General features: G+C 36.9%; 1 protein-coding gene across 28 annotated transcripts in view; it reads left to right on the plus strand.

Annotated features, from left to right (window-relative positions):
- Positions 1-14117, plus strand: part of DLG2 (discs large MAGUK scaffold protein 2) — a 1005290-nt gene that overhangs the window by 747455 nt on the left and 243718 nt on the right. For 24 of the 28 annotated variants that reach the window (XM_017735865.1, XM_017735859.1, XM_017735860.1 and 21 more), the window contains one exon: positions 632-787. The exons of the other annotated variants lie outside the window; for them this stretch is intronic. In XM_017735865.1, the coding sequence (XP_017591354.1) occupies positions 632-787 (156 nt within the window). The remainder of the gene's footprint in view (positions 1-631; positions 788-14117) is intronic. 28 annotated transcript variants of the gene reach the window in all.

Genomic DNA, 14117 nt, shown 5'->3' on the forward strand with positions numbered 1-14117 from the left:
CAAAGAACTCTTGAAACGCAATGAATTGCCTGCCAATGAGATGAATTGCTCACAGAGTTTATTACCATCAGTGTTTTTATAGGATATGGGTCAATTTGACAATAGCTCTACTTGCAAAGTCCCAGCTCACTGGGACACAAGAGTATGTTGTATTAACAAGTAATATGTACTTCATCTATATTATAAATTAATGGGTAAAAAATACTTCTTTTTCAGGTAACAAGCATATTTTCTTCTATGCTGTGCTCAAAATTAAGATACTGAAAGCTGTGTAGAAGTAATGTTAGATTAAAAAAAGAGGAAAAGAAAGCAGCGTATGGGGGAAAGCAGAGTATGGCCTCACTTTCTCAACTTCAGAGACAAGATACTCACTTTAAGTGCCACACTTCCCAGAGAGCAGTTTTATGGTCCACTTGTATTGTGTATATCTTTATATGCAGCTACTTGAATGCCATACTACTGTTACCAAACTCTAACAGTTCCTTTAACAGCACACTTTACTTGGAAAAGCCCCACTGAAAAGGTCTTGATAGATATGCTATGCATGCTTTTAAAATGATTGCTGTGTTTTCTCTATATTCTCAGCAACTAATATGCACCTGATCTTTTACTCTTGTCTCTGTATCACCAGGCCTCCTGAACCTGTTTACAGCACTGTGAACAAACTGTGTGATAAACCACCTTCTCCTAGGCACTATTCCCCTGTCGAGTGTGACAAAAGCTTCCTTCTTACAGCTCCCTACCCCCACTACCACGTAGGCCTGCTCCCTGACTCTGAGATCACCAGGTACTGCATGCGCTTCTTCCTCACCTCCTTTGTTAGAGTGCATGAACATCACTGGATTTATCTCATAGTTTGCATCTTCACCATAGATCTTTTTCTATAGCTTGTGCTTATTTTTAACCATGCTTTCACATCTGCACCACTGGAAGATACATGCTACCGTGGTATATAATTTTGGTCATCCAAAATCCAGTGATGAACACAGGCAATGTTTTGATCCATTGGAATGGTGTTCTAAAATAGGTTACATAATATGTACCACATTTTGCAACTGAATTCAGTGTTTTTTTCTCTTTGAGTATGGAAAGTGACCAAGACTTCACTGAAAGCTGTAGTAATTTTTTTTGAATCAGTCACTTTATTCCTTTGTTGTGCATACTTAGTTCACTGAGCATCTTTGGGTTTATAGGGCAGCTGCCTAAGCCATTCAGAAGAAATAGAGCAAAAAATAATCACCTCCCTCACCAAATCATGGTTAAGAATGCATCTAAAATTTAGCATTCCCTAGGCTAGCTGTGCTCTGAGAGAACAGTTAGGAAAGCCTAAAATGACAAACATTTCCATAACTGAAATAATGGAAGATCTTTCTGTAAAACATTGTCAGTGGTTGCCTCCTGATAAATATTTAATGAAGGAAAGCAGACTATCCAAAACTGTATGCTAGTAAAACCCAACTATTTTTCCATAGACTACAAGGATAGTAGTAAACAATTTGCAAACAAATATCTGGGAAATAGAGGAAGAGTTAGGCACAATTTTTCAAGAGTGCTTAATTTGTTAGGGAAAATTCTATCATCTTTTATATTCTAGAATGGAGGAAAAATAATTATGTTTGGAGCTTTGATCATAGATATTTTCTACAGAAAACATTTTTCAAAGCAAAGAGTAATGTGGGAAGAGAAGAGCAGAAGTGTGTAAGTGGAAAGTCAAATGATAAATTAATGTAAAATAGAGTAACAGGAAGAAACCCCAGGGGTTAGGAAGACAGCTGTGAACAGCACTGCAGTGCTATTAAATAGAAAGCTCCTTTAAAAAGAGTAGGAAGACAAACACTAGCAAAGAGTGTTACAAATGTGGCAAAACCATGCAGAAGATACCACTTTGTTAGTATGAAAACTGTGTAGCTTCTAGAATTTTTAAAAAGATGCTTAATCAAAGCGGTCAAAGTGATATTCAGCCCAGTGCAAGTTTGTGTGAAACACCTTGATTAGTACAATGTTTTATGAAGGTGTAAATCTCTGCACAAGGGTGCCAGGCACTAACAGATCTACCCATAATATTTTAATTTCCCTGCAAATATTACCTTAAATGGAATAAGTGGGCAAAAAGTAGTAAAATTTCTCTGGTTCTTTAGGTATAGTGTAAGTATGGGTAATTTATCTGTGCATGACAGTGCTTCTGAGGTTTTAGAATGAGACAAAAATGCAAGAGTTCGTTATAGAAAGAGTCTTACAATGGTCCCCTTGGAAAGGAAGGTTCCAACTTGAAATAGAAAATTGAATGAGGCATTCTGGGGGATGTTGGGGCCATGGAGTTGAGTGCCTTGCTAACCACAGAGAGAGGTAATACATTGCTAAATGGTTGATCTCTGTAGACATGACTACGATGGAGGGAGGTTGGGGGAAAATGATTATGTTAAGGCTGCTTCCTGCAACCACATATTTAGAAGTCAATAATCAGTGGAGCCCTGGAGAGCTCATAAAACTGTGCCATTATCCCCCTTGAATGTATAATTCTGTACATTCTTTTGCTTTACTGTTGACTCAATATTTGGTCATCAGATATTTGATGACCTGACATCAGGACTTGGAAAGTTGGGTATTCTTCTGCTGAGTGTGAGTTAACAATTCTCTTTAAGAACAAGGTTTCATTTATCTTCAGTCTACTTCCATGTAATATTAAGCTCTAGTCCCTGTATATTTAATTAGTTTGTTTAAATCAATAGTCCAACAAAAACTGCAAAAAGAACATAAAGTATGAGAAAAGACACAACTCATGGTTAAATGCTCTGCACTATACTCTGCTACATGCTGTTGCAGAGGCAACTGATTACTATAATTTGTACTTCCTTCACACTGTGAAATAACATTCAGATGGAAAATACGACAGTTTTCCATGTTCTCAGTACTGTCATCTTTTCCACAGGACTCTGAATAGTTGAGTGTGGAGGAAGACATTTGAAATAATATTTCAGCAAATGCCTTTGGTGAGGAAAGTGACAGCTTTACAACAGATCATGATTCAATTTCCAAATTGACTCAGTACTCACAGTTGGAGAACAGATTTCAGAAAAGTACTGATCTCATTTTTACCCTAATCTAAGTGGCTGTTCTTGCAAGAGTATTTAATGTACACAACCCTAAATTTCCCAAAGACAATGTGTTTCAGGGCTGTATTGTGTTGAAAGTTTTGAAGAATTAATCCAATAAAAGACCCTGTTTTAAATCCACAGCTGGCATACCACTATCTCTATGGGAAGTTGTACTAAAAAAAAAAATATCTTCCAAATATTGACCAGGTATTTTAAAAGGTCCCCCTCTCCTCATCTGAATTTCTCAAAGCTCTTTTCCTCCACATTAAACACTTCAATGAACTCCAGTCAAAAATAAAAAGGTATCTTGCTGTCTTCATGCAGACTTCCTAGAAAGAGTTCTTCATCAGCATTTGTGAGCCTCAAGTCTGGGGAGGAAATGACAGGGGTTATTTACTTGTTTTGGTAATTGCAGATATTGTCATATCTCAGTGCTCCAGTATTGGGAATCTGCTGTTGATCTGCAAGAAATTTAGTTTGACAAATGACTCTTCCAGAGGAAGAGGAACATGATGCCATGTTCTCCCAACTGAAATGTTTGTAAGCCAGCCAACGCCTTTCAAATTGCTGCTCCAGATAATTTGTCAGCTGCTCCTCAGATGACTGTTTTGTCAAGGCTCATTAACTTAATAGGCAGAGAATTCATAGGCCAAAGCTTTATTTGTCTATAATAAATTCAAGTTTATAACCCTTGCTTTTATGGTGGCCTGTCAACTCCTGGGAGATTTGGAGGTCTAGAATGATGTACTTCCATTTTAGGATAAGTGTAATTAGTTTTCTGATTGAGTTATCAGTTCATATGAATTGATTTTAAGAGGGCTATATCAATGTGCAACAGCTGAAAATCTGTTCCATTGAACGCAGGAGTAGAGAGAGAATTTTGGAGTATTAAGTTTTCTTTTGAGAGCACCATGTGGGAATGGATGTGGAGTATTCATGTTCTGGCCCCTGTCATTACTAACTATTATGTCTACAAATAGAAGATTATTGGCAGTGAAAGGAAATCACATCTCATGGATGTAACACTCCTGTTAAAAACATGAGACTTTGTTTCAACACTGTATAGCACAAAATGTTCCCAGGCTTTGCAGAGAGCTTCATTGCATTCACCTCTACAAAGACATGCTAGAAAAATGCTTTGGTTTTACCTAAAATTAACTTCCTTGTCTTCCATGAAATCTTTCCAGCCCTCTAGTTGCCAGAATACTTTTTGTTAAAGGGCTGCCCTGAAATTGGTTTTTTTGGGTTTTTTGTTTGGTTTTTTTTTTTTTTTTAAGTACTTGAAGGGAAGGAACTAATGGTTGGCTTTCATTTCAAGATATTTGATGAATCAGATTAATGACAGCAGTTTTTGGAAACACCTCTACTTTCTTATGGATTAGGGAGAGAAGGTAACATTGGCACAAGTCTCTAGAGCAGTCTTGAAGAAAACAGCATGCCATTGTCATGGGTATTCAAGGGTAACTGAGCATTGTGTAACTCCTAAGAGCCACAGGAATAAAAGTGTGCTGAAATGGATGCAGGCATATGGGTAAGGAGACGGTAATGTCCAAAATCTTAATGATGTGTGATGCTGCTTCCAGTGCGGGGCTGAGTCCCCACAGCCTCCCTGTAGGCACGGAAGGGTCACCACACTCCTGTGGTCTCTGCAGCTGGAGCACTGCTGCCTACGGTACCCCCACTTAGTTTTAGGGATCCCTGGGATCCTTAAGCCACAAAGGGACCACTGAGGAGATGCTGACCACTTTTCACAGACCCCGTGAGGAAGTTAAGGTAACTGCACTTGAAGGTGTGAATGGTGAGTCTCTCTGGTACTCACTCTCTCGTTATTAATACTGCACAGCCTTTTCCTTCCCAGTAACCTGCTGGGAGCAAGCTTATTGTCAGAGTGATGCATATAACTGTACCTGTGTGTGGCTGCCTTCCAGGGAGGCTCTTGTCATCTTTATTGAAATTCACATTGTACAGGAGTACTCAGCATCTCCTGTTAAGTCCCATGTGTTTAATATGGGAATTATACCTCCCAAAACACATCTTGCCATATTTTGTGTTTTTTGAAGTGCCTGGAAACCTGAAAATGGGACCTATCAAACAAGTAGTAAAAAAGCAACAGTATTATGAAATTGAGTCTTCAATTTGCCCCACATAAACACAACCACCTTTCTTGAATTTAGAAATAACTTCTACTGTTTAGTTCTCTTTGTTTACCTTTTTTTTTTTGGTAGAAATTTCAAATACCAATTACAAAATGGGAAAATAGTCTGTTTGAATCAAATGGATGTAACTACTTGAATATTTAAAACCAGAATTGGAGCATCTTTGTACTTCATATTTTAACAACTACAGATCAGCTTCAGGACTGACCTGCATTTTACACAATCCAACACAGAGAGCAGGCTTATATATAACGAGGTACTACTACTAAAAAACATTGCTTAAAGACAGTGGAGGGGAATAAGCACACAATTCTTTCTGTGGATTTTTGAACATAAAAATAGGCAATACTGAGGTTCAGGTTATTCAGTGCCAATGAAAACTAACCTTAAGTCACAAAAAAACCCCCATCTTTTGAAAATATAAGATACCTGGTTAAAATAATTCTTAGAGAAGTAGTTCCCTAAAATCATAAAGTGGCATTTTAGAAAGTGAATACTGTGGGTTTTTGTTTTGAGAAGTGATTTTTAAGGCATACTTATACACAAATTTAGGCATTCAGAGGCACAGAGCACTAAGCAATTGAAGAGATTAAACTGGTTATCACAAAGGCTGGCTTGGGTGCTGATGTTCATACTGATGGGAAGCATCTTTTGTTGTTGATTTCAGTGAGAATCAGCTACGTAAGTGCTGTAGCCTTCACTGCCTGGACATCTTTAGCAATTCAAGCACTTCTTCAACTCCTAGACCTCTCTAAAAATAAGCTTGGAGACCTTGACTCACCAGCAGAAGCACACATCACAGTGGGTGGCAGGATGCAGCCCAGATGCATACAACTCCATGCACATTACGATTGACAGGGTTGTGCTGCTTCTGAAATCTGCTGCTCCAGACCTGCAGTATTTTTTAGTTATAAGGCAAAACACAATTAGCATAAACTCTGTTGATTAACTGTCTACAACTTAAATGCAGCATTTGATGTAGATTGTCCCTGCTTGTGAATCAGCCTCCTGAGGCCTTTAAATTATTTAAGGATCTTTTGGAAATGATAGAAGTTAATTGTGGATTTTCTTTATCACTTTCAATTAACAAATTAGAAAGTCTTAACTGGAACAGTTTCCTGTAATTTCTGTTTAATCCTGACTGAAGTGTTCTCTTCAAGTAAATGATCCAGTCGTATAACTGTTAGTGTTAATGAAAGAAAAATGATGCTGCCTTTCAGTCTCAGCTCTCATGCTGTCTTGCGTGCATGAATCTCTGACCCTAATAAGCACAAACATTCCTATAAACTCACTTATGTGCTTTCATTTTTTTAATGAGGAGTCTTCTATTTTGAACACTATTAATTAAAATTGCTAGGAAGATGCAACTTCTAGATGCTCAGAGAGATGCTTGCAGGAGAATCTTAACCTGTAAAGACATAAAACCTCTACAGTTCAAGTGTTTAATTATGTAGAGTTACAGAAGCCTTTCAGGTTAAGAGGGGGTGTGCTTCAGGTTAGAGCTGCTGGGCTTTATTTGCAGTTGTGCTGCTGACTAATTCTCTTCAGCTGAGAAAGTCACTTAATTCTATTTGCTTTGCTTTGTCAGGAAAATAATCTTCTCAGTTATATTAAGAACAATAACTACTATCATTAAATAGAATAGAATAAAATTTTTAAAAGAGAATAATTAAGGTGTTTGTTCTGCTCTGTCATTTGGGAAATGTTTCGTATTTTTTTAATATGGTTTGATTTTCAGAGATAATGTGCTTTCTTGTGCTACAGATCTCCTTTTGTTCACAGTCTGCACCCATGAAAATTAAACTGTATATTCTTAGCTCATAAAACGGACAGAAATATTAATTCAGTTCAGTTAAGTAGCAGTATTTTTTTTTGCTATGTCTTTACAGAAGAAAAAAAATCAGTTCTCAGTAAGAAAACATCTTTAAATCACTAGTATTAAAAATTTCCTGCTGTTTTGATTACAAGCAGAGCTACAGAGAGACATGTATAAACAAAGAAAAGATGTCTCCTTCCTTTCCATGCCAGCAAGTTCTGAATCTCAGTCTCTAAGTCACAGAAAATGTTCCTGCAGTATCAAAGGTCAGTTTCTATGTGGTTTTTTTGGATTAATGGTGAAGACTGGAACCAGGAGACTAGACAAGTATCAGACTATTTTAAATGGTTTTGTGCCTAAGGGTTGTGGCCAGGGCATTCAGTCACCAGGCATGGGGAGGTTGTGGTGGACCATGACCCTCCAAGCTGAAGTTGTGCCCGGTGTCTGCCTCAGAGGCTGCCATTCACCACTAACTCTGGCTACAGCACTTACTGCCTAAATAGAAGGCGGGAGTGATGCTTCTGGCTATCCCATGAAAATCCAGTTGGTTCCTAACCAAGTTCACACAAAAACTTTCTTGTTTGAAATGGTCACTTCTGTGAGATACGTTACTGTTTTCAATATACGTAAGGACTCTCAAACATCTCATTCTGCTCTCTGAAAATCACCTCGAAACATTCCTTCCAAAAAGATAGAGTACTAAAAATCCAAACACAATGTTCAGATTCTTCTGAGTGTTGGGAGAAATTTAAACCCATGTATTGGTTCTCTATCTGGTTCAAGTATATTCAGAATAAACGACAAAAATTTGTCAGAAAGTGTCAGAGCTGCAGTAACACGCTACTGGAGCCATTCGCTAATTCAGACTTTGTCCACAGTGACAATTTTTACCTGACAACTGTCTAAAGGCTACTATGAGAGATGGGTTTGGAGATTTCAGTTTCATTCCTGTGGACAAGTTTCCACATCATAGAAATCATCACTCCATCTGTCACAGTAATTGGTAGAGTCTTGGCTCATCAGAAAAACCAGGAATAAATTTAACCTGCAGAACAAATTACTCTTTTTACCCCATGAGAGAGTTCTTTGAGCTTAGAAATTAAATATTACTGTGGAGGCAGGGTAAATAAATCTACGCTGTGGCTCCCTATGCTGTGCCTGTTGGGAAAAGAATAGTTTCCCGAGTTGTAACTGCACAGAAAAGAGCATGAAAGCTTTCTGCTTAGAGCAAAGGGCTGGAAACAGATATTTGCCTGTGCCACTGACAGGTTGTATGACCTTGGAATATTAAAACTTTCAATTTTGTCCAGTTGTGAAATGGGTGACACGTGTCTACAGACACCACCAGCAGCCCTTGGATTTAAAGGATATTTCCAGCAGGTGGAGATATGCAAGGTTTTCTGCATAGAAAAAGAGTGATCATTAGAATTAAACAGAGTGAAGGAAGGTGTTGTGGAAAGCGGGTGAGACCTCTCATTACAGCAGTGTAGTTTGTCAGGGAAATGCAAGAGAATTATAACAACAGCAATAATGAACCTTCCCTCAACCCTGCACTAGCCTTCTTTTGCACTACATTTATCACAGTGGAATAATGTAGTGCTCTCTCAGGCCCCCAGATTGTGTTTTATTTATTTACCACCATTTATTTTTGTTGAAATAAGCTCTATACATAGATACTTTCCAATAATGTCCAGTTCTGTTCATTTCATCAAGTCAAATAAGGTCTGACTTTGAACAGAGCAGGATAAATCTAAAAACATGTTTGTGATACAGAAATCAGGAGGAAGTAGTCTCTGAGTCTGTGCTGGGCCAATGATACTGCAAGCCTATTTGAAGACACTGTTGTGGGAGGCATTGCAAAGCTAATGAGTTGTTTAAATTTGATCCTCCTCTCTTGTAGTTGGTGATTTCACTTTACATCTTCTTTCCAAAAAGTATAAAATACTAATTAATGGAATAGCCAGAAAAAGAACAATACTAAGTTTAAAAAAACTCAGAATGTGATGGGATCCACATTCTGGATCTACTCTAAAATTTCTACATAATTTTGTTTTCCTTTTCAAATTTTTTTTCCCAGTATCAGAACATACAAGTACCTCTGTGGGTCTATAAGGATAATAACTATTTCCCATGGTAAAGGGAAAATGGATTTCAGTAATCAAAGGTTAAAACAGTGAGGTCACATTTTTCTGCTGTTTCTTTGTTTTTAAAAGGCCATGCAACCATCATAAGAGAAATGTGACGAAATTTATTTTTTATTTCTCATGTTACTGCAGAAATAGTTATTGATCAGAACTCTTTACATTTCCTGTTTCAAAAACAGCATTTGTTGCTCTTTGAAAATATTGACTTTATAACTGGAACCGTCTGCAGAGACTTCAGAGTGATACAAGTAATGAAAACCGTAACACTCAAAACTTTAAGGTGCTCATTTAAATTTGAGCTGGACTGAAAATCTCAACATAACTTTGGGGGAGTTGTTGCATGTTGTTCCCTGATTCAGTCTGACAATACGAATACTACAAAGGAGTTTATCAAAACAGGAGAAATAGCAGAGAAGAAAACAAGAAATTGTGGAAAAATAAACTCCCGTTTACCTATATAGTACATTTATGTACATGTGCTACAGTTAAGTTAGTTGTTTTTAAATGCCATCTGAATAAATACCATCCTTATTTTAGGTTAAACTTTCATTTTGGTATGGAGAGGATTGCTGAAATTCTTTCCTTATTTATTTAAATCCATTTTGATGTAAATAAATCTATAAATATTTGTAATATTTAAGAGATGCAGAAGATAATAAGATTTTTTTAAATTACTATGTGATTCATTAGTCCACTGAGAGAATTGGCTGTCATAAAATGAAAGATGGGCTTTCAGATAATCTCATGAGCTAAAGTCCAACTGATTTCCAATAAAACACAGATTTGGAAGCACCTAAATTACATTTAAAAAGTGAAATTTGAGCCAGTGAAATATAGGCCAAAGATCTATAGGCAAGAATCTCTATTTAAATTCCATGGTTTGGCATACAATTGCTTTGCAAACCATGACAATTTTGCTCCATATGTTAGTTTGATTATTGAATTTTCCTTCTCTTCACCTTTCAAACAGAAAACAGTCTGAGCATATACTTGCTAGAGCCCTTTACCAGCCCCCTTTGCCTTCCTAATTAAAGCAAATTCACTCGTCTCAGTATTTTCTCACTTTCCTGTTTGGTGTGAGAAACAGTAACTCAGTCCTTTGCAAAGAATATTTTAAAGCTATCACTGTGGGGCTTGGGTATTTAGAGGTGCTATGTGTTTGACCACCAAAATTATCTTGCCGTTACTTTAAAATTATTTGGTTTGTTGCTTTTTTATTTTGTTGTCTTAACTCCTAATGATGTAACCTAAAGTGAGATCTAAATATGACTTCAGATCTTTAAAATTACTGTTGTAGATTCCACTTCAGTTCAGAATATACATTCAGAGTTGGAAGGATAATTTATGTTATCCTAGCAGACTAGGATTGTGCCTATATTCAGTGAGTTTCTCTTCCAGTTCCATAGCTTCTTTGACAAATTTGCACTGTAATTTCTTTTCACGTTAGTTCAATATTTTCAAAGTGTGTGTCTAGGAAATAACAAAGTTGTGCTATGCAGAAAGACAGAAATTTTTAAGAGCATTGGTTTATTACTGGGAGCTGTTCAGACACCTGCTGTGCAGCTCTGAGGCTGTGGATCTCACCTACTACTACTGTCTCAATACTTGCATCCAAAATTTTCCCCACATGTAATTTTAAAAAACCAACACAACAAATGAAAGCTATTCTGAATTTACTGATTGTCAATGTCCCCAAAAGAGAGGGTACCTTTCTTACTACTACCTGTAGAGGACCTTGGGATCTGAACCAAAATCCTTGGGATTTTGAAAATACTGAAACCTTGTTTTGAAACTGAATAAGGGAAAAGGGGAGCTTCAGAGGTAATTTTTTGGCAACGTACGTTACACAGTTACTGTACTTCAACATAGTTTCTTAAGGGTATTAATTTGAGAAGTAGTACGGGGTGGGCAGGGAACAGAGGAAAGGGGGAGAAGAAAGATGGATGCTTATTTATTACACACAAGTACAGGGGAAATACAAAATCCTGAGCTTGAGTTTTGGTAGGAAACATTGAAAAGGCCAGGAAAAGAACTGCCCTTGATAAAACATATGTACATACGCTGAGATATTCAGTGCCAATTTGCAGTAGTAGGACAAACTGATGCAGGAGTTCATCGTAAACCAGTCATTATAAGCTCCTGTATCACTATGAAGTCACTGAGAAGAGGTTTTCTTTTTGTTCTAGCAAGAAATAAAAGGAAAAAAACCCATACATTAGGTATGCAGAAAGAGTTACAAGCTCTAAACATCCCTGAATTTTGTGAACATCTAGTTATGCAACTGACCTTTCTGGGTTGTACCTAAATTTAGCCAAGTTGTCATTGTAAATTTTTATGTAGAATTTGTTAATGTTTGGGGATTTAAAAGAATTAATTCTTTAAAAGGTTTTTATTTCATTTTTAAAGAATACCAGAAGCAACTACCTTATCTGATTTTTTTTTAATAATGCTTATAGTGCATAAAACTACTACTGTTACTGCAGAAAAAGCAAGGTCAGTGGAAGTGACAAGATACTAAAATACATTTTTTAGCTGACAAAGGGAAGGGGAACTTCTAGTTTGACTTTCAAAATTGAAATTTCAATATTGTTAAGGAAATACATGAAGAGATACTTTAGAGTCCCCAGGGAGATGCACAGACAATGTCTTTTGCCAGAGTATTTCAATACTCCATGCAGAAAATGCATCGTTTCACAGATAATTGGAGTTGTTTGCTTTATCTTTTGAGGATCATTATAGTTCTTGCTTTTATGATGTTGAAATCACTACACTTATGAAGTGGGAAGAAGGGAAAAGAATACAACTCTAGCAGCTGAGTCCTAAATAGTAATGACTGTATCTGCAATCGAGCTTTCCTAAAAAGCAGAATGAAACCATCATAGTGTAGAAAGGGAGCATGTTAGGATGTGCACTGAACTGCACTGAAGCCCACACGGGTGGAGTACGCAGTAGGGAAGCCAATTATCACTTGCTACTCCTCACTGGTAGTACAGTGCCCCTATACAGCCCAATGCAAGACCAAAGTCCTGAGTGGGTTCCAGCCAAGGCAGCTTAGCTGATGAAGCAGAATAACCTGCTTCCAATAAATGCCCACATTGATTAATAGCTGACTTGGGTATAATTAGCAACATGTAGACAGTTCAGCTACTGATCTGATGAAGATTGCATAAACTATAATCAGAACTCTGAGCCTGTTCAAGGTATGGAGACTATGAGTTGCAGGTAGGAGAACTTACGTAGTATCTGTGGTAAGAGCATGGCTGTGCAGGCTTGGTTGGAAGCAGAAGTCATACAGGTTTGGGTAGGACATAAACTCACGTAATGCTGTCATTGCACCATGCAGAAGAGAATTCGATTTTGACAGTTCATATGCAGCAGTATGAGTGGAGGTTGTTCATTTTTTATATCAAACCTTTACAACCATTTCATTTATTATCCTGCTTCAGTCAAAGTGTGTAAGAATTCTTGTGTGACAAAGATATCTGAAGTCAGTGATGAATTCGTGATTGTCATTGAAATCATAGGTGCTGCCTAGACTATTGAGGCTCAAATGAAACTTCTCCTGACTGGTATGTCTACAGGATTTAGAAAGGGAAATACACAAAGAGAGGAAGTTTACTCCTGATGGAAGTTTGAGTGTATTTTTCCTAATGGATTTTGCCTGGTTTCACAGATAGTTCTTGTAGTCATCACTTAACAGTTAGCATTCACATTGGTACGCCACGGATTACAGAAATGGGTCTTTCAGCTAGGGTACTCATATTGTTCTTTGGAACAAAATATCAAAGACTCAAACCATACTGACAATGATAAGAATACAGGAATCATGTTCAACTGATTCCTTTTCCTTAGTTTTCCTATTTTTTTTTATACAATCTTGTACAATACCATAGTGATTTGATTTAATTGCAAGAGTAGAGTTTTGTGTTTTGACAAAAGTGGGATTAGACAGCAGATGTCTGCAAAGGAAGATCATTACAATACCAAAACCAAATCATATCTCAGCAAAGGCAGGAGAATTACATGACTTTGTTAGAGTTAAACCAGGAATAAACATGGCAACATAATACTCTAAGCAGTTTTCATGTCAGGGCTGACTGCCACGCCACATGACATCATGTTTTGTAGCATCACAACTATTTCTCAAAAAGCCTCAATGTATTTGGATTGTACTACTGTGTATCCTTCTTAAAGAATAGCATTACATGGTAAATAAATTCCTAAATTGTTGGAATGGCAAATCTATTTGCTGTTGACTTAAATAAATCAAGTAGCATGGACTGTTGTTCATCAAGAAACTTCAAAATACAATGCTGCAATATAAAGTTGTGGTTCTAAGTAATCACTATATAATAAGAAAGGGGATTTTTATAAAAAACTGATGTAAATATGCTCTTCAGTAAAATAGAATATGCTGTAAGTGTTTCACATCGGGTTTCTTTAATTTCTTTCATGTTTTCATGTTTAAATTTTCCAGTTCTGCTATTCTTGCATTACCACTTTAAAATGAAAGAAATCCGTTTAATTAGTTTCAACTAACAAAAATGTAACATTGATGCAGCTTGAAAAATGACAGGCATTCTTCAGCTTGCACACAGTTTTCATCTTGTCTACCTTAATAATATTCCAATCCCTGCAAGAGTCTGGACATCTCATTTGTCTTGGTTTTATTAGAGATGAAGAAATGGAGAGAGTAAATGGCTTTACTAAGCTCCTAATAGAAATCCTCAGTGAAGCTAGGAAGCTTCAGATTCCCTTGCCAAAAGGGACAGTAAACAAAGAATAGAAATCAAGAGTACTTTTTGCAACTTCAAATTTTAGTACTGTACATATGAATTTAAATCAGTGTAATCCCCATTCTGAAATTTTAACAGAGCTTCATTTGAGTTATAAAATCAATCAGTGG

The sequence above is a fragment of the Corvus brachyrhynchos genome, unplaced genomic scaffold, assembly GCF_000691975.1.
Source record: "Corvus brachyrhynchos isolate BGI_N302 unplaced genomic scaffold, ASM69197v1 scaffold44, whole genome shotgun sequence".
Classification (NCBI taxonomy): Eukaryota; Metazoa; Chordata; class Aves; order Passeriformes; family Corvidae; genus Corvus; species Corvus brachyrhynchos.